The 25,415-nt window shown below is 53.9% G+C and overlaps 1 protein-coding gene across 15 annotated transcripts in view; it reads right to left on the minus strand.

The window, feature by feature from the left end:
• Nucleotides 1-25,415, minus strand: part of LOC101937181 (collagen alpha-1(VII) chain-like) — a 216,523-nt gene that overhangs the window by 161,781 nt on the left and 29,327 nt on the right. For all 15 annotated transcript variants that reach the window (XM_065552743.1, XM_065552766.1, XM_065552759.1 and 12 more), the window contains exons 5-17: nt 24,469-24,562; nt 23,963-24,136; nt 21,650-21,810; nt 19,122-19,251; nt 14,491-14,607; nt 13,939-14,094; nt 12,302-12,418; nt 9,111-9,257; nt 8,222-8,341; nt 6,620-6,778; nt 4,656-4,784; nt 3,381-3,530; nt 2,423-2,560 (exon numbers count right to left, since the gene is read on the minus strand). In XM_065552743.1, the coding sequence (XP_065408815.1) occupies nt 2,423-2,560; nt 3,381-3,530; nt 4,656-4,784; nt 6,620-6,778; nt 8,222-8,341; nt 9,111-9,257; nt 12,302-12,418; nt 13,939-14,094; nt 14,491-14,607; nt 19,122-19,251; nt 21,650-21,810; nt 23,963-24,136; nt 24,469-24,562 (1,792 nt within the window). The remainder of the gene's footprint in view (nt 1-2,422; nt 2,561-3,380; nt 3,531-4,655; nt 4,785-6,619; nt 6,779-8,221; nt 8,342-9,110; nt 9,258-12,301; nt 12,419-13,938; nt 14,095-14,490; nt 14,608-19,121; nt 19,252-21,649; nt 21,811-23,962; nt 24,137-24,468; nt 24,563-25,415) is intronic.

Genomic DNA, 25,415 nt, shown 5'->3' on the forward strand with positions numbered 1-25,415 from the left:
GGCTTTCACTGGAAAAAAAAAAGATAGCCATTTTTTGCATCAAAAAAATTCCCTTTTTCCTACATCGGGAACTTTTTATGAAAAATCGTGTCTTGAAACTTTTCATGGCAATTTTAACCCAAAAATGTCATTGATCATCTTCTATTTTTAAAAACGAGGCATTTGCAGAAGTTCCTTTCTTTGTCCGTTTTTAGAACAATTGCTTCAATAAATCCCAAGATGGGTCTGAACAGGCCAGACGTTCATTCCGTAAAGCTCGTACTTGGTGAAACAGAACATTTCAATCGTCATTTGGAAAAATGCAACGAAAAGGATCTAGAATTGGATCTGCAACGTTTTTTCTCCTGCACTCACTTCCTGCATGCCAGGAAATGCAACTTGTGCAAAACAGCAGCTCAGAAGAAAGCTTGAAGCAGCAGATAATGGAGGTCTCCCACCTGCCAGCCCCGCCAAGGGTGTATCATAGACATTCCAAGCTAGCTTTAATCTAGCTAGCTCCAGTACCAGAGAAGTGAAGCTGTGGCAACGCATGGTTTAGTGCAGTCTCTATCAGTCCATCAAGAACCCTAGGAAATTCCTGGCATAGCTAATGGGCTCTGACATGGCTTCACTGTTCTGGTGCTTGATCTGGATTAAACACAGGCATGTCTACACAAGCAGCAATTATGCTCCGTGACTGCAGTGTAGACATACCCTTAGAATGGGAGATAGACCCTGGAGAGGCTGCCAGTCCTGGGGACTGGCCCAGGAGAGATGGGATGGTCCAGGGAGCTACTCCTATGGCCTGCTTGGACACTCGTTGACTGAGGGTGGAGCTGTGTAGACTGGACTGGGACCAGGAGGGTGTGCTGAGGAGAGCTGAGGAGGTTGGGTGCAGAGCCAGGAGCTCTCACTCCTCCCATCTGGCAAGACTAGATTGCAAAGAGAGGGAGAAATACCTTATGTCTCTCCCTGATGCCATGGCTGTCTCGGGAGCAAGGGTGACGTACTCTGGAGCTAGCTATGGCGGGCTCCTCCCAGCCAGAAGGACTGACCATCACGCTTCAGGGATTGTGCTTTGCAGACATGCAGCCTTCTGAGCATCCACTGGGCTTGCAGCCTGGATTATAGAATCATAGGACTGGAAGGGACCTTGAGGGGTCATCTAGTCCAGTCCCCTGCACTCATGGCAGGACTAAGTATTATCTAGATCATCCCTAACAGGTGTTTGTCTAACCAGCTCTTAAAAATCTCCAGTGATGGCGAGTCCACAACCTCCCTGGGCAATTTATTCCAGTGCTTGGCCACCCTGACAGTTAGAAAGTTTTTTCTAATGTCCAACCTAAACCTCCCTGGCTGCAATTTAAGACCATTGCTTCTTGTCCTATTCTCAGAGGTTAAGAAGAACAATTTTTCTCCCTCCACCTTGTAACAACCTTTTAGGTACTTGAAAACTGTTATCATGTCCCCCCTCAGTCTTCTCTTCTCCAGACTAAACAAACCCAATGTTTTCAATCTTCCCTGACAGGGCATGTTTTCTAGACCTTTTATTGTTTAATCTCTGGACTTTCTCCAATTTGTCTACATCTTTTCTGAAATGTGGCACCCAGAACTGGACACAATACGCCAGTTGAGGCCTAATCAGTGGGGAGTAGAGCAGAAGAATTACTGCTTCTGTCTTGCTTACAACACTCCCGCTAATACATCCCAGAATGGAGGGGGTTTTTTTGTGTGTTTTTTTTTGCAACAGTGTTACACTGTTGACTCATATTTAGCTGTGATCCACTATGACCCCCAGATCCCTTTCCGCAGTACTCCTTCTTAGGCAGTCATTTCCCATTTTGTATGTCTGCGACTGATTGTTCCTTCCTAAGTGGAGTACTTCGCATTTGTCCTTATTGAATTTCATCCTATTTACTTCAGACTATTTCTCCAGTTTGTCCAGATCATTTTTAATATTAATCCTATCCTCTAAAGCCTATGCCAAGCAGCAGTGAAAGGGAGAAAGGGCAGGATCCTTTGGGAGCCCCTTCCCTGATTCAAAACACCCATCCAGGCCCAGGACGCCCACCCATCCAGCAACACACAAACATACTTGTGAGCTGGTGGAATAACTGAGCAGAAGCCAAAAATCCAGGTTCAGTCAAGAGGAGCTTTTCCTCCAGGGACCATGGTTATACCTGGAAATCAAACCAAGTTACCACGAGCACAAGAGAGGAACAAAAGATGCCCCATGCCAGGCGTTCAGCCCACTCTTACGAGCCTGGGTGTGGACCCCAAGTTTCCTAGAAGCATTGACCCCACTCTGCCAGTTTACAGTCTGTCCTCGAGCACCTGTGAGAAGAGGCACAGGAACAGTGAGCTGAGAGCTACCTCCAGCATACCAGGGACCCCCGGCGCTCGCTCACTAGACTTTATATGGCCGATGGAGTAGGATGCCTACCGCTGAATGGGACCCAGGATATCTTATAGTGCGTTACACCCGGGGTCCTTTTCCAGGAGACCTTCAAGCTGTTTACTCCAATGTCGACGATCCGCAAATCCCGAACGGTCAGGATGGGGTTTGAGTCTGCGAGCGAGGCTGCAAAAATGAATGAAATGTGGAGATCGGAGTCAGATTCCGATATCTTTCCGGCCACTGAATGACACCCCACTCCATGACGAAGCCTGCTGACGTCCGTGGTTCTATGCCTGGAGAAAGGTGCTACTCACCGTGAGTCAGAGTATCAGAGTCTAGCCCATGGTACGCCCAGGGCTATATCCCTGATCTCACATGATCCTCGCCAGAAGCAGCAGGTATACACCCTCTGGGCATATCTCACTTAATGCCTTATCAACAGACCAACTTTTCTACAGGGAGTTCCCCCATTGGGTTCAAAAAGAAGAAAGGCTAAAGAACATTATAATGAGATTTTGCTATACACCAGCCTAAAAATATTACCCATGGGTTTCAAAATCCAGTTGTTCCAAACACAGCAGGTCCTCAGCCCTGCACGCTCTAGGGGCATTCTCACTCACACACAAAGGAGCCTTGGAAACACGTGACGTCTGCCATAAAGGAAGGAGGGACAATTTGCAGGGCTTTTCCACATCCCACAAGGAGCAACAGGGCCTGCTGCTGAACTGAGCTGGACAAGAGAGAGAGACTGAAAGATTTGGGTCCCCATGTATAATGTTACTGAGTGTTCCCAAGGGCCTAAATCCAGCCCTGCCTATTTATGAAGGGATAGCATAACACACTGGCAGAATGTGTGTTGCATCCCTCTCAAGGATAACAGTCTTCTACTGCTGCAAGTTAACAGGGCTGCTCCTTTAGTTCAAGTGGCAAGGGTCTCTGTTGAAGGTGGTAGGTTCCAACCATGCTGTCCCATGCAAGACAGGGTCATTACAGCAGAACTCACCAGTACGGTGAGTGAGAGTCACTTCTGGTCCCTCGGACTTGTTGAACATAGCGCGAACACCAAGTGTATAGTGGGTATTAGGCAGCAAATGCTCAATGTGATAAGCAAGCCCCTTGCTGCCCAGGTACTGGCTCTTGGCAACTCCTCTTCCTGAAAGGACAAGGACACCACAGTGCATATAATTCACCAAGAACAGTGGATCTTCTCCAAAGGGTACCACTTTTCCTCCCAGTAGTGTTATTTCCGAGGGTCTCTGGGGAAGGGGGTAAACACAAAGTTGTGGGGGGAAGCGAGTCATTTAGAGAAGCACCAGGGATGAGAAGTAGGAGGGTAGGGATTCAACTGAACAAAGGCAAATGGAGGCTGAATGAGGAAAGGTTTCCCGACAGCTAGCCCTCGTACTCTGTAGCCACATCCCCCTTGGCGTTGGACTGGTACCAGGCCCAGAAGTCATCAGTGGCATAAAGGGTCTGGAAACCCGCCAAAATCTCCACTGGGGAACACCCCCTGGAATGAATGGGATTCCTCAAGGACAACACTTGATTCCTCTACGAATAGAGTAAGAGACGATGATTTCCCAAACCAATTAAGACAAGACCGCAATCCCTGACATATTCACAAATCACAGCTACTCTGGTGGCCACAAGGGGGAGCTCATGTAAACTACATTTGGCGCACGTGGATCTTTGTCCCCCTCTAGTGGCTGGTCCATGCATGAGATTAATGAGTCAGCTGTAGCAGTGATTCTCAAAGTTTTGTACTGGTGACCCCTTTCACATAGCAAGCCTCTGAGTGCGACCCCCCCCTTATAAATTAAAACCCTTTTAAATATATTTAACACCATTATAAATGCTGGAGGCAAAGTGGGGTGGAGGATGACAGCTTGCGACCCCCCCATGTAATAACATCGTGACCCCCTGAGAGGTCCAGACCCTCATTTTGAGAACCCCTGAGCTATAGCTAAACCCTAGAGGTCTCTGTCCTTCAGATCAGCTGGTGAATGCTCATGTTTTTAGCACTGAGGGTTGAAGGTTCAAACCCTTCTGGCAGTAACACACACAGCCTGGCACAGGCTGCTTTTTCACACCCATCACCAGAAATTCAGAGCATTCGCTCGGCAGATATCGGCCGTGCAGGCCCAGAGAACTAGAATAAAGCAATCTCCTGTGGCCAGGCAATATTCCGTGGGGGCAGACACCCTGCATCGCCAGCTTGATTGAACGTCCTCTACACACATCAGACAACAGCAAATCATGGCACCCGATCTGCACTCACCTCTGCCCGCTCCCTCTGGGCTCCAGGAGATTCGGTATCCGGTGGCTGCAGCTGTGGCACTCCATGCAAGGGAGATGGATGTGCTCGTGTAGGAAGTTACCTTGAAATTGGACACGTAGCCAAGCGGCGCTGCCAGGGGAAAGTGACGTTAGCTGATGTCTTGATTAGTAATGTGCTCAGTAAATGCCAGCGCCTCTCAGGGTTCTCACTGCTAACAGTGCCGGGGGGAGTGACTTTTAGGGAACAGTGACTTTCAAAGGACATGGTGGCAATCTTATCTTTGCGCTGCTGTAGGTCAGCCAGGGATACAGTCCCGCTGATATCCTTCTTGTGAAATCGTGGGCCAGATCTTCAGCTGGTGTAAATCAGCGTAACTCCATTGCCTTCACGGGAACACCCCTGAGACACACCAGCTGAGGAGTTGGCTCGTAGCCTTTGACTGATGTCGGGAGTCTGCCAAGCCACGGGTGCGGATCATCTTATTCTGTCATCCCTTCTGATCACACAAGCGTCGTCGGATTAAGTGGGTCAGAAGCTGGCTGGGAGACAGCCAAAGGACGTCTGGGTTACTGCAGGGAGTATTACTGGTGACTCAGTAGCTGGCAAGGTACTGAGCCCAACGCCCCGCCAGGGCATTAAGAGGCTCTGTACTGCTGGATGTGGTGTTGCCTTTTGGAAGAAATATAAAACAAAAGTCCTGGCCATACTTATGTAACCCTTCTGCCCATCTAAGTTGGCAGCAACAAGGGCCGGGTTCTGTATCTAGGGGTTCCGTTTCAATAAAGCTGCTCCCGCCGTCCCACGAACTGCTCTGGCAGCTGCTTAGCAATATATCTTCAGGCTCCCCCACTAGTTAACACAGCCTCAGTGATTTCAGCTCTTAGCAATTTCAGCTCATAGTAGGGGAGCCCCGGTACTAGTGCACCATTGGCCCAAAGTGAATTCAGCTCAGCAGTCTGTAACTACACTTCTAATGGAATCAAAGTTAGCTCTGATATTCAACAGTGGAGAGAGGAGAATATTTAAAAGAAATAAACGATACAGAAATTTGAAACATTAGTTATTGGTCATTGGGGGTAACATACAGAGTATGGGGGTATGTTGGTGTTTTGGGGCTGGGCAGCACACATAGTATATACAGACTGCAATGTCCCCAATGAGGGGTGGGTAACCGGTGGGCGGGATCAGGGATAGTACAATTGGTGTTTCAACCCCTCAGAGAGGGGCCCATACCATCAGATACAAATACCTGTCCCATCCTCTCTCTCTTCACTGGGTTTTGTAACCCATGCCCCTTGTCAAGCAAGTGCTACTTAGGTAATGGTGAAGGACTCACTCAGTCCTTCTGTCATACAACAGTTTCACTGGCCTTGATTCACAGAATCAGGGTAACAAACTTTATTCTTCCTGCCCCAATAACAGAGAAAACTGGGGATCCCACACCAGCCGAAGTAACCACTTTGAGTTGCTGTTGTTTCATGCCAGGCGAGTGGGTGTGCCTATGCAAACAAGATCAGCCCCTGGAGTTCTTTTCCACACTCACCATAATTCACCACCAGATGTCAGGGTAGAGCTCATCCTGACTCTGCTTACACTTAATCCATTGCTCTTTTCACAAGAGAATGGGTGTTACCTCAGAGTCAAATTCCAACACTGGCATGTACTGTCAATTGTCCCTATATTTCAGTTAGCTATAGTATTTTTCCTCTGTTTGTGTCCCAGACTGTGGTGTATTGCTGCTCTGTGGTGTTAAAGTTGTCATGTTCTACCCCAGAGGTGGCTGCATTCCAGAGGCAGGGGTACAGCTAGTTTGTATAACGCTTTGGAATGAAAGGCTCTGATCACAAGAGGTTAAACTTGCGTCTCCAGGGCCCTTTGGTGCTCTCTGTATTGTCGGTATGTACCGGGCACCTGAGCTCCCCGGGCAAGGAGAGGCACCACTTCCGCACCATGCGTATACTCACACGTCCTGGCTGAAGTGGTGATCCCAGGCCCCTCTGCCGAGCCAAAGAGCACATAGAGGGAAATCACATACTCGCTGTCGTGGGCCAGGTTTCGGAGCTGGTAGGCTGTGGTGGAGCTGTTCAGAGCCAGCTGCCGCGGTCGGTCTTTGTGGAAGAATTCTTTTGGCGGGAAGAAAAAGAAGCTGAAGAGTAAGCAATGTTGGCAAGTGGAGCGGGCGGGAGGAAGACTGGGAGCCAGCGAGTAAAGTTCATAGATATTAAGGCCAGAAGGGGTCACTCTGACAATCTAATCTGTCCTCCTGTATAACGCAGGCCAGAGAAGTTCAAAGACCCCATCAAAGCCCTGGATTTCTACCAATCCAGCCTCCAGGGAGCAACAGGAAAGCCCGGACCGAATGGGTTAGGCCTTTGCAGAATCAAACGCTTCGGTTTTTTTGCTCTTGCTGAAGGTACCTTTACAAAACATCAGCAAGGGAATCGAAACACTTTGGTACAGCTTTTCTGCTGCTAGAGCAGCCAAATGGGCCCTTAATGGAACTGAGAATTGGACCCAAAGGACCGGCAGTGAAACGAGCTCCCTGCCCCGATGCATGTGGGTGGTTGTAGGGTGACCAGGTGTCTGGTTTTCGACCGGAACACTTGGTCGAAAAGGGACCATGGTGGCTCCGGGAGGCACCACCGACCGGGTCGTTAAAGGTCCGGTCGACGGTGCTGGGCGTCTAAGGCAGGCTAGCCCCTGCCTGTCCTGGTACTGTGCTGCCCCCCGGAAGCAGCCAGCAGGTCCGGGTTCTAGGCATGGGGGGGCTACAGGGCTCCTCGCGCTGCCCCTGCCCTGAGCAAATGGCCACGCACTTCCATTGGCGGGTGAGAGCAGCGTGCAGAGCCTGAGAGCGACCAGCTGGCCGCTTCCGGGGCATGCGCAAGGCGGTGTCAGGACAGGCAGGCAGCCTGCCTTAGCACCGCTGACCCAGAGCCGCCCGAGGCAAGCCCGTGCCCCAACCCCGAGCCCCAGCCTTGAGACCCCCCCCCCAACCTGGAGCCCCCTCCTGCACCCCAAAGCCCTCATCCCAAGCCCCAGCCCAGAGCCCTCACTCCAGAGCCCCCTCCCACACTCTGGACCCCTCATCCCCAGCCCCACCCCAGAGCCCACACCCCTTCCTGTACTCCAACCCCCTGCCTCAACCCGCAGCCCCCTCCCGCACTCTGAATACCTCAGCCCCAGCCCCACACCAGAGCCCGCACCCCCCAGGTGGAGCCCTTACCCTCTCACACACCCCAAGCCCCTGCCCCAGCCGAGTGAAAGTGGGTGAGGGTGGGAGAGAGCGAGCCACCAAGGGAGGGGGAAAGTAGTGAGTGGGTGGGGGGGGGCCCTTGGGGAAGGGGGGGCTTGGGGAAGGGGCGGGGCTAGGGTGTTTGGTTTTGTGCCATTCGAAAGTTAGCAACCCTAAGGTTGTGCAACGTGGGCAAGTGACCAGTGCCGGAGCTGCCTCGACATCTGCCATTCCCTGATTTTATGAGCTCGCTGTTCCAGCTTTGGCGCTGCATTAAATGCTGGGTGGAGGGGGCCTGTCCGCGCTACGGGCTCGATAAACGCTAGCTTACCCGGAGTAGGGCCCCAAGCCACTCTGTACCCAGTGGCCCCAGCCACTGAATTCCAGGAGAGCAGGGCAGAGTTGATTGTTACGTCGGACACTTTCAGGGTCTGCACAGCGCTCGATGCCACTTTAAGAAAGAGAGCCAAGCAGCGTGAGTAAGCGGAACGGGTTATGGGTCTGACGGATGCAATAGCAGTGGAAAGACTCCCACTGAATTCAGGGGGACTTGGATCAGGTCCTAAGGGACCTAAGAAAAACCACAATGCACCAGGCTGCTCTATGCATAAGAGACCAGAGGGAGGTTGTCAGCCACGGGTGATATTGGCTAGGAGGTGGGTGTGTGTGACCGGAAGACCTGGGAGCCAACCTGGGTACAGGCAACACAGGGATAAGCCTGGCTGATCATCTATTTTAGAAGTTTACACTGCCGCCCATCACCGTGGCACCTGAGCACCACCACAGCACTCCATAAAGGAGGATAACTAACATCACCCCCAGTATTCCTGATAGGGAAACTGAGGCACGGAAAGGCAAAATGACTTGCCCCCTGTTCATCAGCAAGTCAGTGGCAGAGCTAGACCCCACATTTCCTGGCTCCCCATCCCCTGCTCTGGAAACGAGGCCAGGCATCCCCAGAGGGAATCCTGTGACCCCGTAGGCTTCCTTCCCCTTACGTGTCCTTCGACTATCTTCCTGGGCAGCAGCGCTACTCATCTTCTCCCACCCCCATGTCCCCAGCCGCCCGTTCAGCCCCTTTGACTCCCTCCTTCGCTGCCCCCCTACCCCCAGTCCCTCTTCTTTCTATGCCTGAGGTCTCGCCTACCTGAACTGAACAATCGCATCCACTTGCCCTCCCAGGCCTTTCCCCTCCCGCTGGCCCACCCCAGGACACTTACGAGTGGTTGCCTTGCTGCTCACCACCGGCCCCTCCATGTCCCCAAAGATGGGGTTGACGGTGACGGTGTATTCCAGCCCAGGCTGCAGCCCCGGGATCATGTAGTCAGTACAAGCGTCGTCCAGGTTCACGGTCTCAACACTGCCCTCTGCACCGGAGAGGAGACAACAGCTGGATACGCCCAGGTCTAGCTCTCGAGGGACACTCACCTGTGACTGGTTCCCCCCTTCCTTTCCCACACCCCCCAGAATACAGCATGCAGGACACCACCAATTAAATGCCTCACACCGACCAACAGTCAGACCCATCGGTGGTCACCCTAACACGTGTTCAGCTCAGGTAGGAAAGAAAGAAGAGGAACGCTGGTCTTGTGGTGAAGGCCCTAGATGGGGACTCAGGTTCTAGGTTCAATTCCGGCCCCTGCTACAGCCTCCCTGGGTCCTGCCCCTTAGGATTGGGGTGGGCTGCAGATTTCTCCCCCCAGCTCTACACTGGCTGGGCAGGCCAGTTGCTCTGTGCCTCAGTTTCCCCAACTATAACATGGAGATGATCATATTTCTTTTCTCTGTCTCATGCATGTAGATTGTCAGCTCTTCAGGGCAGGGCTGACTGTCCAGGACTTGTCACAATGGGGCCCTGATCTCGCCGGGGGCTTAGAGGCTCTACTGTAAACATAAATAACAACAATGACATATGGCAGCTTTGATCCCCCCCAAACTTCCTGGGGGCCAGTCAGTCATTAGGGTGCCCCAATGGCACAAGGAGAATGAACCAAACCAGCAAAGTACAGACAGCTGCATGTGATTGGGCAGGTAACATGCTTCACTCCTGTTGGAAGAAGGGGGGAAGCCTGTCTGCTTCAAAAGGGGCCCAGCTGGGGGCAGTGCTGTTCACGGGCTCTCAAGGAAGTCCTCTGCCATCTCACTTGGCTGGACGGATGGCTACCCCAAGGCAGGAAGTTGAGGTTGGGGGGACAGAGCAGGGCTGGGAATATCTGTGGAGCTCTGGGAAGGATGGGAAAGGGTCAGCTCCTCTCCTCCAGGGAATATCACAAAACGCAAAGCATGCTCAGCCTAAAAAGCTATTTGATCTGCAGGGGACAATCCTGTCTTAGCTGGAAGGAGACAGGCAAATCTCACATGTCCATGACTCTTAAAAGTTACTGTGGCATTCATTCTTCTTGCATGCCTAAAGCCAACGGATGCTATTCTTAGTTCAGCCACTAGGGGGTGCCATCTCCTCATTTTCCTGTCTGTGCCAGTGATATCCTTGCTCCACCAACACACCCTCCACATGAGCAACTATTTTAATCTATTCTCTGTCTTGGAAAATGGGAAAGAACAATCAGCCCGGTCCAGGGAAACACGTTCCCTGGGATGAACATTGCAGTGTAGAATTATCCCTCACACCAGCGTTCTACAAGCAGGGTGGGAAAACAACCCCTGTTGTATTAATCCCCAAAGGGGCGAATGTGTATGAGTTACGACGACAACGCCCAATGCTCCCGTTCCCTTCTGGGGGTCCGCCACAAAGTTGTGTGTCAGGAAAATTTGCGGGGGTTGGATTTGATTACGGACAGTGGATACGATGGACGCACACACACACACACACAAATTGCCCTCTAGCTAGGAACGCGATGCAGCGCCTATGACACACAGTAGAACGTTTCTGACTCTGTCCAGAAGAGGGCAGTAGTGACACATATACACTGGCCAGTTCATCTAGCCTTCTCCCCAGTTGTCGAATGGGGAAAAGGAGGCACTGAGAGGTAAAATAACTTGCCTACGGTCGCATAGTGCATCAGCAGGAATAGGACCCAGGAGTCCTGAGATTTAAAGAAACTCAGGAATACACACAGAGACACAGACCCACACACCTTTTGCTGCATTTCTGGGGGGGTTGAGGTACCACGCAAGAGCCTGTTCTTAAGGAACAAGTCCAGAAGGAAAAGAAATGATTATTATTTGTATTCCCAGCCATGGGTCTGGGCCCCACAGTGCTTGGCACTGTACAAACGCAGAACAAAAAAGACCATCCCTGACCCACAAGTACCTGCTCTCCTGATTTCCAGCCAAATGATCCAAACCCAAACGAGAGGACTGGCTAAATCTCTGCAATTTGGGGTGTTTATTCGCACTTTGGAAATCCATTCATTACTAGTTTATTACACAGTAGCAGGAATGGTGCTACGTTACCCTCCCCTAGAACAGGGGGTCTCAACCTTTTTCTTTCGGAGGCCCCCCAACATGCTATAAAAGCTCCACACCCCACCTGTGCCACAATAACTGGTTTTCTGCATATAAAAGCCAGGGCTGGTGTTAGGGGGTAGCAAGCAGGGCAATTGCCTGGGGCTCCATGTGACAGGGGCCCCCGCAAAACTAAGTTGCTCCAGCTTCGGCTTCAGCCCCAGCTGGCAGGGCTCAGGGCCCCGGGCTTCAGCCCCATGCAATGGGGCTTCGGCTTTCTGCCCTGGGCCCCAGCGAGGCTAATGCCAGCCCTGCTTGGCAGCTCCCCTGAAACCTGCTCGTGGCCCCCCAAGAGGCCCCGGACCCTTGGTTGAGAACCACTGCCCTAAAGCACCTTCCTACCTGGGTATCTCAAAGTGCTTCAGAGATACCATTGAATGAATCATAGAATATGAGGGTTGGAAGGGACCTCAGGAGGTCATCTAGTCCAACCCCCTGCTCAAAGCAGGGCCAATCCCCAACTAAATCACCCCTTATGGTGGTGTTATCCCTATTTTACAACTAGGGAAGTTGAGGCACCCGGAGGAGAAGTTACTTGCCCTAGGACAACCCGGGAAGTCAGTCACAGGGCAGGAAGAGAACGCAAGTGTCCTGACTCCCTGTTTTTTGTTTTAACCACCAAACCATCCTTCCTGCGGGACAAAAATAAAATAAGAAAATCTGGATTTCTAACACTTCTCCCCCTAAGAACAGCATAAAGGGTGTTTGAATCAAGGGTCAGAGAAAAGACCCCCGTGCAAAACTCAGATCTGGATTCAGATCCCAGGTGTTTAGGGTCAGGATTTTGACCAGGTCTGTCTCTAATCTCAAGCTGTATTGTGGGAAGCTTGGGTGGGAACCTGCACCCAGGGGTGATGACAAGAGCAAAAGCAGATCCAATAATGATGCAGGCTGCTAACAGAGCATCATGAAAATAACACGCTCCTCTGGTTCCTGGAGACTGTACCTGCCGACACCCAGGTGAGCCTGTATCCTGATGCTCCCCTAACTGAGGTCCACCTGGCCTGGATGGTGTCAGTCGTCTCATTCTGGAGCAAGATGCTTTTCACTGGCAGGAGCTTCACTGGAAGGGTTAAAGGGAAGAGACATTTCAGAGAAGCTACATTACAGCCCATGCAACCGATGGCTCTGAAGGAACCGTGGGCTGCCTCCCGCCTACATTAGCCAGCGGGGAGAGGGATTTCGAAGCGTTCCCTCATTGCCTGTCGGTTTTAATGCATCTAGGAAAAGGCTGTAGTCCACTCATCAGGAACAGCCACTCGGAGCCCAAGCTGCAGTGACGCCAGCTGCTCAAGTTGTCACGGTCGCTTTTTCTAGCCCGCGCCGCTGATGCACCAATCTGGTTTGATTTACACCGAGTGCTGGGATGCCAACAGATCTGCAGGCAGGGAGCAGGCCCGGGCTTAAAGAGAGAGCAAGGCACACAGGGTGAGTGGATAAATGAAGGGAGGGGGCAGAGGGGAAGGCTGCTTGTTTTAAACACTAGGCCAGACTCTCAGCGGGGGTAAATCTCTGCATAAATCCCAACGACTTCCATGAAATGGAAGATCCGGAACAATGTAATCGAGTGCTCGTGAAATGTCAAGTCTGGGTGGGTGGGTGGAGCCTAAATGAGCAATAGCCCTGCCCCCTCAGATGAAGGGCGGGGCCATGCAGCCCAGACAGCAACTAGCTATAGTGAACGTTGTCAGCAGAGCAGTCCTCTTTCTCCACAGCACAGGCTGTAGCGGGGTTAGCTTCCCTCTTCTAGACCCTGGCCTCAGACCAGACATGCCGAGCCCCTTATGTAGTGATTCGGGACAGGAAACGTTTTAGAAATCTCAAACCATTTTCCAGGCTGGGAAAACCATTTCCCACCTAGCTCTGAGGATGGGCTTGGAGTTATAAGGAGTGAAGGGGGTGGGGCTTTCCCTGAAACATCAAGAACAGGTCACTGCTGAGGAGTGGAGGTGATGCTTCAAGTAACCCCGATGGCCTAGAGTTTTAAAAAAACAGTTCCTAAAGTTAGGCTCCTAAGTCCATATTAAGGCAGCTAAACCAGTGCTGGACGTCAAAAATGTCAAACACCTGCCGCTTCCCTTGACTTCAGACAGTGAGAGGAGAGTCTGACTGAGCCTTTATTAAATGGAATGGGTTGGAGCGGAGGCTGAACGGTTGAGAGCAATCTCCCAGCGTGAGCGTGTCGGGGAATGTGAGCAAGAATGGGGGGTGGGAGCAGGGGGGAGCATGCAGGGGCACTGGGATGGATGGAAGAGCAGGTCTGAATGTGCCAGAGAGCACAAGAATAGGCATAGAGTGTGTATGAGCACGTGTGAGCACGCCTAAGCAGAGGGGCAAGCGTGAGAGCAGAAGCGAGCATGCACAGACCATACGTGTGCACAGAGACAGGCATGACAGCAGCATAAGCGTGCAAAGAAATGCATACATGTGCACGGGGACAGGCGTGACAGCAAGCGTGCAAAGAAAAGTATACATGTGCACAGGGGCAAGCGTCAGAGCAGGAGCAAGCGTGCAAAGGAGAGCAGGCGTGAGCCCGATTTCCAGTGCAGTTAAGAATGCCACCTCAGCAATCAAACCTCTTACATGTTCTCCCCGTAGTGGACACCGGTTGGCTCGGGCCCTGGCGGTACACAGCATAGATACTGACAGTATATTCGTTATCCTCCTGCAAGTTGCCAAGCACGTGAGAGGTGACGTCGCCGCCTAGAATCTGCTCATAGGTCATCCCGGGTCTGTTTGCTGTAGGGGCCAGAACCAAATAGGACACCCTGGTGAGTGACACCTGTGAACAGAGGAGCACGGCATATTTGCCAGTCTACTGTCAGCGTCAGAGAATTAGACGCGGGGCAGCCCCAGAATTATACCGTCTGGGTTTGCAAAGGAAAGCCCCTGCCTTGGTGGGACTACCTTGCTTTCTACAAGAGGCTCCAAACTCACCTGGGGAGGCCAACGCCACGTCGCCCCAGGGTGACCCAGACACATCAGCGATGCCATGGGATCCCCACTGCATTGTGATACCAGGGCTGGGCCTTAGAGGACAGAGCTCCGGAAGTGGGGATGTTGCTTTTCCCAAGCATCAGGACTTCCATGAAAATACCTGACGCTGGTGTGAAAACCTAGCAGATCACAACTTACATCTGGGCATGTAGATCTTGTAGCCTTCAAGCTTCCCCAGGGGAGGAGTCCAGGCTACCTTGAGGCTGGAGAGTCCTTCTTCTATGACCCGGAAATTGGTCACTGGAGGTAAGGGCGCTTGAAGACACAAAAGGGACCCAGAGGTTAAGGGTCAGGGCTGCCTCACAGCAAAGACCCCCTACAAAGAAGAGAAACTCCCATGTTCTCCAAGGGTGAAGGGATATAGCAGTGAACAGACACTTCTCTCACAGTATCAGATCCCCCTAGGGTGACCAGACGTCCCGATTTTATCGGGACTGTCCCGATATTTACTTGTTTGTCCTGTGTCCCGACCAATGTTCGTTCGGTCGGGACACAAAGTGTCCCTATATTTTGCCCTCCAGCGCACAGGTAGAGGGGGCTCGGGCCTCCCCTGCCCCAACTCCGCCCTGGCCCCACCCCGACTCCGTACCCTTCCTCCCCCATTGCATCCCTCCCCAAATTCCCACCCTTGCCCCACCCCCAACCCCGCCCCCTCACTGCCCCATTGGATCCCTCCCCAAATCCCCGCCCTGGCCCCGCCTCTTCCCCAAGCACGCCGCCTTCCTCCTCCTCCCCTCTCCCTCCCAGGCTTGCACTAATCAGCTGTATGGCGGCGCAAGTGCTGGAGGGAGGGGGGAGAAGCAGGACGCGGCAGGAGGCGGAGCTGAGGCGAGCTGGTACAGGGGGGCGGGTTGGGGAGCTGCCGGTGGGTGCGCAGCCCCCACAAATTTTTCCTATGCTCCAGCGGCTCTTGATTTTTTTTTTTTTTTTTTTGCTTTTGTTTTTTCCTCCGCCGCCATCTCTTGGGGTTTTTTTTTTTTGGCTCCGCCGGAACCCCCTCGTCCCGATATTTCACGTCTCTCATCTGGTCACCCTAGATCCCCCATGCTCCCTTCCATCCCCTCACTAACATCCCTAGTTCCTTGCTTCATGCACACCTTGCAGGGTCACTGGCACCTGGGCAAAGTGAATGTCGTAGCATGAGAATGTTACAGGATCACCCATAATGCACCACTGCTTAGTACAGAGCTAGGAATTCTAGGGGATCTCTACCCCAAGGCATTGCCACTGACGCTACTGAGGGTAGCGTTAGCTTGGAGGCGGGGCAACGCTGCAATGGCACATGCACTGAAGCTTCTTCACTCCTGCTCACGTGCCTCGGTACTGATCCAACCAGCCAGAGCTACAGCTCCTGCCTCCGGCTCACTGGCGGGGATCAGAAGATACATCGTGTGACTTTACTTTTCCCACCAAAACCTTCCATCTTATTCCTGGCGAGTGCATGTAAGGAAACGTTATCACGGCACTAGCAGATGGGCAGGGCTCTGAGTTACTACAGAGAATGCTTTCCCAGGTATCTGCCTTGCAGGGCCGGCTTAAGCAAGAGCGGGGCCCGATTCCTGGGGGCGGGGCTTGCAGCAAGCCACGCCCCCAGGAATCGAGCCGCGCGGGGGGGACGGGGAGACCCGAGCCGCACGGGGGGGAGACCTGAGCCACGCCGGGGGGGGGGGTTGTTGGGGGGAGACCCGAGCCGCGCCGGGGGGGGGGGGAAGGGGAGACCCGAGCCGCGCCGCACCGGTGGGGGGGGAGGAAGGGGAGACCCGCGCCGCGCCGGGGGGGAGGGAGGAAGGGGAGACCCGAGCCGTGCCACGCCGGGGGGGGGGAGGAAGGGGAGACCCGAGCCGCGCCGGGGGGGGGAGGAAGGGGAGACCCGAGCCGCGCCGCGCCGGGGGGGGGGAGGAAGGGGAGACCCGAGCCGCGCCGGGGGGGGGGAGGAAGGGGAGACCCGCGCCGGGGGGGGGGGGGAAGGGGAGACCCGAGCCGCGCCGCGCCGGGGGGGGGGGGAAAGACCCGAGCCGCGCTGCGCCGGGGGGGGAGACCCGAGCCGCGCCGCGCCGGGGGGGGAAGGGGAGACCCGAGCCGCGCCGCAGGGGGACCCGAGCCGCGCCGCACCGGTGGGGGGGGAGGAAGGGGAGACCCGCGCCGCGCCGGGGGGGAGGGAGGAAGGGGAGACCCGAGCCGTGCCACGCCGGGGGGGGGAGGAAGGGGAGACCTGAGCCACGCCGGGGGGGGGGTTGTTGGGGGGAGACCCGAGCCGCGCCGGGGGGGGGGGGAAGGGGAGACCCGAGCCGCGCCGCACCGGTGGGGGGGGAGGAAGGGGAGACCCGCGCCGCGCCGGGGGGGAGGGAGGAAGGGGAGACCCGAGCCGTGCCACGCCGGGGGGGGGGGAGGAAGGGGAGACCCGAGCCGCGCCACGCCGGGGGGGGGGGGGGGGAGGAAGGGGAGACCCGAGCCGCGCCGCGCCGGGGGGGGGAGGAAGGGGAGACCCGAGCCGCGCCGGGGGGGGGAGGAAGGGGAGACCCGCGCCGGGGGGGGGGGGGGGAAGGGGAGACCCGAGCCGCGCCGCGCCGGGGGGGGGGGGAAAGACCCGAGCCGCGCTGCGCCGGGGGGGGAGACCCGAGCCGCGCCGCGCCGGGGGGGGAAGGGGAGACCCGAGCCGCGCCGCAGGGGGACCCGAGCCGCGCCGCGGAAGCAGCGCCGGAGCCGACCTGAGCCGCGGGGACCGGGCCGGGCCGGAGCCGACCCGGGCCGCGCCGCGGGGGCCGAGCCGAGCCGGAGCTGGGCCGCGGGGGCCGGGCTGGAGCCAAGCCGGGCCAGAGCCGCTGGGGCCTGCGGGAATGGGCTGCGCCTCCCCGGAGCCCTTCTCCCGCCCCCACCACCCCAGCTTACCTTGTGCTGCCGGCCCGCCCCTGCTTCTTTTCAGACTTCCCGCCAGGGGAGGGGGCGGGGTGTTCAGGGGAGGGGAGGAGGGGCCGGGGAAGTGAGCTGGGGGCGGGGTGGACAGCTGCAGCGCGGGGCCCTCTTGGCGCGGGGCCCAATTCAGCCGAATCGGCTGAATCGGCCTAAAGCTGGCCCTGCTGCCTGGTGGGTCTTGCCCACATGCTCAGGGTCTAACTGATCTGGGGTCGGGAAGGAATTTTCCCCTCGGTCAGATTGGCAGAAGCCCAGAGGGTTTTTCGCCTTCCTCTGCAGCATGGAGCACGGGGCACTTGCACATTTAAACTAGTGTAAATGGTGGATTCTCTGTAACTTGAAGCCTTTAAACCATAATTTGAGGACTTCAGTAACTCATCCAAAGGAGAGGGGCCTATTACAGGGACGGGTAGGCGAGGTTCTGTGGCCTGCAAGTGCAGGAGGTCAGGCTAGATGATCATGATGGTCCCCTCTGGCCTTCAAGTCTGAGTCTATGAATCTAAGACTCATTATTTATTTAATCCTGCCTGAGTTCCTCCCTCAAGAAGACAGACACCACTCAAAAAAGAAGGTCCCTCGGAAAAAGCAGACTAGACGCTTCACGCAAAACAGAGGAGCTGAACCGGTGCAACTCCTTAACACACCAGCCGTGCAGCGACACCTGGTTCAAGACGCACCCAGTCAGCCAAATCCAGACCCAGAGTAAACGGGAGTCTTGCTGGTGTGGCACCTGGCCTGAATTTGGGCCTATATTTCTGACACTGGGAAACTGGCTCTTAAAGGAAGGCAGTAACGTAACAGCAGATGAATGAGCGATGTCGAATCTGAGTACAGAGGAAATCCCGATAAAATGATTTAAAATGTGTCTTAAGCAGAGTCCCACAGGAAGCTGCTGTGTTGCCAGTCTGATGATCCAGGATTCAGGGACTCAGGTGACTGGGTGAAAGTCACCACTGTGCAGAGGACCAGCCTGATGCACAGATCAGCTCCTAGAGCAGGGGCAGGAGTGACCTTCACTTAGGTCACTTCCTGACTTCAGGAGCATAATAATCGTGCCACTTTGGTGTTCTCCTTGGGTGAAATTCACCCCTGCATGCAGACAGCCAGTACCCGGCCATGACACGACCTAAATCCACTGACACCCTCAAAATAGAGCTTCAGGGGAACACGAAGCCGTGCACTGGGGTGAATTGCACCCTTGCTATGGATTAGTGCAGGACTACGTGGAGCATGACAGAGTTCCTTGAAAAAATAAGTCCCTGATCTTGCCCCCATGAGCAGACCACTGTACCAGTGCTAAGCCCCCAGGGACCCAATGCACAGAGCAACTTGCAGAGCCATGACTTAAGCAAGCTCAACATTCTCAGACACTTGGAAATTATATTAAATCGGACACCATCACTGATAAATTAGGGTACGTCTTCACTACCCACCGGATCGGCGGGTAGTAATCGATCTATCGGGGATCGATTTATCACGTCTCATCTAGACGCAATAAATTGATCCCTGAACGCGCTCCCCATCAACTCTGGAACTCCACCTGAGCGAGAGGCGGAAGCGGAGTCGACGGGGGAGCGGCGGCCGTTGATCCCACGCCGTGAGGACGCGAAGTAAGTCGATCTAAGATACGTCGACTTCAGCTATGCTATTCTCATAGCTGAAGTTGCGTATCTTAGATCAACCCCCCTCCCCCCCGCTAATGTAGACCAGCCCTAAGATACCATGATTCACTAAACCAGACAGTATCGGATGCTTCCAAGGCTGCACCCAACACACACCGTTTCCAGGCTGGCTTCTGGACACGCCAACAAATACCGTAAATAACAAGGGGAGCAGTTTCCAAAGGCTACACTCACTTGTCTTCCCTTTGACGGCCATTGACTCCCGGCGGGCGTCCGCGTAGACCGCCAGGACCGTGAAGGAATAGTTCGTGTCGGGCTTCAGGTCTGACACCAGCACGGTGCTTTTGTTGCCATCCAAAACAATCTGTCACAGACAAGAGAAGAGAGGCGTTTAGCCGGCTGCTGTTGGGCAAAGCAGGCTCCGAGGAGTTCCGCAACGAGCCATGCAGATCTGGAAGGACGGTGCTAGAATGCCGCTCAGGAGTTCAAGCATTTTGACAGCAGGATCTATTCCCTTTGATTTGGCTGGGCATCGGAAGGGGATTTTCCCTCTCTACACTTACAGCCAAGGATGTAAACGCCATGAAGGGGAAGCCATTACAAAGGAGAACCTGGTTTGATCCAAGGCCGCATCCTCAAGTCAGTGGGAGACGTTCCATTAATGTCAAAGGCCTTTGGATCTGAAGCCAGGGGATGAAATTGGTAAGCGAAAAATGTAGGCTGAATATTTATTTCTGAGTTTTATTCGGATAGAAAAACTCTCCAGAGCAGTCTGTCTCTTGCTATGTGCATGTACAGCTCCTAGCACAATGAGGCCCGGTTCTCGGTTGGGGCTACTGTAGCGTAAATATTAATAACTATCAAGGTAACACTGAATGCTGGACCAGAATCTGCTACTCTTACCCTGAGACGTCCCTTACTTTGTGAGTGGGCCCACTGAAATCAAACGCTATGTAGAGTACCGCTCATTGTGAGTTGGGGTGGTGGCATCTGGGCCGATGAGATGAGAGATTACTATTGTTTACTGGCTACGCGCCGGTAGCGTGCTCCGTACTGCCCCGATGCCCCAAAGACTGGAAGCAGAAGAGCGAGCGTGTTACAAGGAAGTGGGCTGTTCTCACGTTCTACCCATTAGAAGACTGGAAACACCAGGATGCCTCTGAGAGAGCCTGCTCATGAGATTTCCAGCCTCAGCTCCAGACCAAGGAATCAGGGTGATTCGGGACAGAAAAGAGCAATTCGATTAACCCTGCCCCTCTCCCGCCAGCACAGAGGTAATAGGTGGCCTTGATGGCTGTAATTATGGCTCCCTCTAGTGGCCGGCCACGGAGATGAGACGCGCCTTCTACATACCCACAGTTAACGGAGCTGCTGCTTTAACTCAAGTGGCTGTGCTGTGGGTGCTGAACGCCCCCAATTCAATTCCCACCACCGTCTGCGTGTGTGGACGTGATTCACTACCCGTGTGGGGTGAAGAGCTGAACTTCTGAGTGCTGATCCACCCTAACCAGACCCCTGAACTATACAAATTGGGATCCTGGCCAATCGCTAGCCTGGATGGCCCAGTGGCTCCGGGTGTTGGCCTGGCCCTTGAGAAACTGGGGGTCAGTTCCCTGTTCTGCCCCAGATTCCCTCTGTGACCTGGAGTGAGTCACCTAGCCTCTCTGTGCCTCAGTTCCCCATCTGTATAATGGGGATACTAGCCCTGCCCTGCCTCACTGGGGTGTTGTGAGGACACACGCGTTGCAGATTGGAAAGTGCTCAGATACTACAGTAACACGAGCCACACGAGTATTTCTATCGTGCTTGGGAGCCACAGCCATAGATCAAGACCTCCGGGTGCTAGGTGCTGCACAAACGCAGAACAAAAAGATGGCCCCAAAAGATAAGCTGATGCTTGAACATGGCAAATCCACATCTTGAATTAAAGTGGTTATAAATCAGCATCGCAATCATCCCCCTGACCCTCGAGGTATTTTCCATCCATTGAAATGAGAAAGATCTTACAGCTGGACACGACAGGGTCTTCCCCCAATGCACCCTCCCCGCCTTTGGGCTAAGGCCCACTCTCAATGGGGCAGCACCAGCATCCCTGGGAGCAGAACCTGGCCCATTACCAACAGACATAACAAGCACCCCTGTGCCCCACTCGTAAAGGGCAGCCTCTTCTAGTGGAAGCGGTTTGATCCTGCACCAGGACAGCGCAGCCCAGCCCCTTGGTCTTCTGCAGAGGCGGATTAAGATTTATTGGGGCCCTGGGCAGAAAGAACATTTTAGCTCCTTAGTCCCTCCCTCACCATGAGGCCCCGCCCCCTGCACCTCCCCTTCCCCCTAAGGCCCTGCCACCTGGCCAGGCCAGAAGCCAGAGCCGGGCCATGGTAAGAGCTGCCCAGGGAGCCCAAGCCGCTGTGGGGAGCCTCAGAACCTCCACCTGCCCAGGCGGGGTTGCCAGGCGTCCAGTTTTCAACCAAACACCTGGTCAGAAAGGGACCCTCCCCAACGCTCCCCAGCCTGGTGAAAATGAGTGAGTGAATGAGGGTGCGGGAGAGCAAGCGACAGAGAGAGGGGGGGGTGGAGTGAGCAGGGCAGGGCCTCAGACAAGGGGCGGGGCAAGGGTGTTCGGTTTTGTTCGGTCAGAAAGTGGGCAACGTGTCCTGCCCTGGGACATTGGCCAAGATGGCAGCCATCACACTCAGAGTCTCTGAAAACCAGAGGATGGCAAACATTCCATGTGCCAAACTCAGGGAAAGGAGGATGTCTACCTGCCGCTGGTCTTCAGAAATAAGCTGCCCGGTAGTGGAAACTGAATTCAGGAGGAGGTGGTATTCCGTCACTTTCCCTGTGGCAGGAGTCCAGGTCAGCCTCAAAGAGCTGTAACTTTGTTCGCTGACAAGTAAATCCCGGGGACCAACGATCTTCTCCACTAAAAGCAGGTGGGGAAATAAAACTCCATGATTTGGGTTGTTAGAGACGCTGCAGGACAGGCCTCCTGGGAGGGCCTCTATTAACAAAATTGCCATTCCCCTTCCAGAGATAGCCTTAAAAAGAAAACATTAGCCAAAGCAAACCAACTGGTAAGACTGAAGGGGACCAGCAGCTGGGCTCTAGATCTGTGCCAGGATCTAAATATCTCACACATACCCCTATGGAGCTGTCCTAGAGAATTGATATGGGATGACTCATCTCCTCCTGTCGCTCCTCTCTTGAGTGCCAGTGTTGTGATCCAGCGTCACCATAGTGACCATAGTGTGGTCACTGCCCTCTGAATGACAAACCAGATGTAGACATCATAGAAGCATAGAATATCAAGGTTGGAAGGGACCTCAGGAGGTCATCTAGTCCAACCCCCTGCTCAAAGCAGGACCAATCCCCAACTAAATCATCCCAGCCAGGGCTTTGTCAAGCCTGACCTTAAAAACCTCTAAGGAAGGAGATTCCACCACCTCCCTAGGTAACCCATTCCAGTGCTTCACCACCCTCCTAGTGAAAAAGTTTTTCCTGATATCCAATCTAAACCTCCCCCACTGCAACTTGAGATCATTGCTCCTTGTTCTGTCATCTGGTACCACTGAGAACAGTCTAGATCCATCCTCTTTGGAACCCCCCTTTAGGATAGTTGAAAGCAGCTATCAAATCCCCCCTCATTCTTCTCTTCTGCAGACTAAACAATCCCAGTTCCCTCAGCCTCTCCTCATAAGTCATGTGCTCCAGCCCCCTAATCAGTTTTGTTCCCCTCCACTGGACTCTTTCTTGAGTCAACCTGAAACTTTTTTTTTCTTTTTTGGTTCGGCCACAAAACTGAAAACTCAGTTATTCACCCCACTGGACTTCAGTGGGCATCATACCAGGACCTGGGATAGAGGCAAATCCTGTTCCCTGGATGGGGTGAAGCTAATATCCCAGGCAGGGCTTCCAGCCACAGGCAGCTACTAGCCCTCATCTCCTGCTGTCGCTCCTCTCTTGAGTGCCAGTGTTGTGATCCAGCGTCACCATAGTGACCATAGTGTGGTCACTGCCCTCTGAATGACAAACCAGATGCACTGGCGGCTGGCTGCTTTCTAAGCGTATGTCTACACTGAAATTAACCCCCCGCCGCTGGCCCGTGTCAGCTGCCACGGACTCGCGGGCCTTGGGCTACGCGGCTGTTTAATTGCAGTGTAGACATCATAGAATCATAGAATATCAAGGTTGGAAGGGACTTCAGGAGGTCATCTAGTCCAACCCCCTGCTCAAAGCAGGACCAATCCCCAACTAAATCATCCCAGCCAGGGCTTTGTCAAGCCTGACCTTAAAAACCTCTAAAGAAGGAGATTCCACCACCTCCCTAGGTAACCCATTCCAGTGCTTCACCTCCCTCCTCATGAAAAAGTTTTTCCTGATATCCAATCTAAACCTCCCCCACTGCAACTTGAGACCATTACTCCTTGTTCTGTCATCTGCCATCACTTAGAACAGGCTAGATCCATCCTCTTTGGAACCCCCTTTCAGGTAGTTGAAAGCAGCTATCAAATCCCCCCTCATTCTTCTCTTTCGCAGACTAAACAATCCCAGTTCCCTCAGCCTCTCCTCATAAGTCATGTGCTCCAGCCCCCTAATCATTTTTGTTGCCCTCCGCTGGACTCTTTCCAATTTTTCCACATCCTTCTTGTAGTGTGGGGCCCAAAACTGGACACAGTACTCCAGATGAGGCCTCACCTGTGCCGAATAGAGGGGAGTGATCACGTCCCTCGATCTGCTGGCAATGCCCAAGCAGCTCCAGCCTGAGCCTGGGCTCTGGGACCCCATGAGTGGGGAGGGTCTCACAGCTGGGCTGCAGCCCAAGCCCAAACATCTGCATCACAATTGAACAGCCCTGTAGCGTGAGCCCCACAAGCCTGAAACAGCTAAAATGGGCCAGCCCCAGGGTATAAATGCTGTGTGGCCAAACCCTATGGATCGCACATGCCCTAAAAATCCATCGATGCGAATAAATGGGATGCAGGAGAGGAAGTCTAATGGGATGTAGGAGCCCCCCCCAGAGAAAGGGGCTGATTCAACCTAACAGAAAATAAGAGTAGGCAGGGGCCCAGACTCACCGTTCATAGCCGGCCTGGTGGGGCGCGGAGGCTCGGAGGCCGTGACACAGAGCCTTCGAGAGAGCTTAGGGGACACGTTCCCCAGCAAGTGGAAATCTTCAGTGTAAAGCACATGCTCCTCGGCGGGCGTGGAAGCTAGTTTCCTCAGCTCGTTCCTGTCGGCATTCTTAATTCCTAAAGGTGCGGGGGTGGGGAAAGGAAGGGAAAACAAGAGGCCTGATTCGCCATTGCCTTCTACCGGGCGTCGCCATTTACAGCTTCCTGCAAAGCGGAGCAGAGAATCAGACCCAGTGTTCAGAGGTGTATTCCCATGGCGTAGATGCATTCCCTTGGGGGATTTCCCTTTGCTGTGTATTCCCTTGGGGGATACGCGATATTTTGTAGTGTATAGCCCTTGGTCTATGCAGTATTCTATGGTGTAGATCCTATAGTGTATGTAGCACGCATTCGTGTGCACTCCACCATGTATACACAAAACACAACGTCTTCATTTCTACCATACCTACCCACAGCAAACACGGTCACGCCTCTGTCCTGTAGCGCCACAGCCGCATCTTCAACAGAATCGGCAGATTTCCCATCTGTGATTAAAACAACGATCTGCAAGGAAGGAGAGCCACAGCCAGGTAACCAGGGTGTCCAACGTGGGCAATTTGCGCCACATACTGCGATTGACCGCCGTGCTGTACCGGCGGATGAGGCGCTTCCTCGGAGAGCCCGGCAAGGAAGGAGCCAGGCTGATGACCCTGGAAAGGGGAGTCTGCTGCTTCTCCACGGAATAGGAATCGCATCCATGCAAGCTTCCTTCCCCGCACCTTCTACTGCCCAGCTAGTGCATCTCAGACACCAGGACCATGGCCCACTGTCCTGAGACCAGCAATGAGCCATCAGATGGTAACCACTCTAAGCCACTATCAACCAGGGCCAGATCAGAAACAGAGGCTGGAGTGAGCGGCTCTGTACCCCACTGCTCACTCCTCGGCGCCACCTTGGTAGCAACCTCCTTGTAGCAGTCAGCTGAGAAGAATGGGCCAGACAGGCCGCGCAACGTTCCCTTTGCCCGGTTTCTTGTGGGTCTGCAGAGCAAACAAGAACTACTGTGTCTTAATTTGAGGCTTTTCAGAATTCAAAGTCCCTAGCAGGGAAAGAAATATGCAGCATTTCAGTTTGGGGAAGCAGGTGACCTAGTCAGAAGAGGGCTTCTTTAATAAGAAATTACAGCGGTGCCCGATTTCATTGCTGCTCTGCCATGCTGGGCTACATGTTCTCCAAGGAGACCCTCCAGGAACACACAATCCATTCACCATGTCAGCTGTTCTTCACGTAACCGGCCCTAACACAGGGTGACTCTTTGTCCCCTCTAGAGGCTAAGCCATGTATAGAGGTTCCTGAGTCTGCTACTGCCATCAAGCTAGCAAAGCTGTTCCTTTAGCTCAAGCAGTCAAGGCTCATG

Source organism: Chrysemys picta, chromosome 1, assembly GCF_011386835.1.
Source record: "Chrysemys picta bellii isolate R12L10 chromosome 1, ASM1138683v2, whole genome shotgun sequence".
Classification (NCBI taxonomy): Eukaryota; Metazoa; Chordata; order Testudines; family Emydidae; genus Chrysemys; species Chrysemys picta.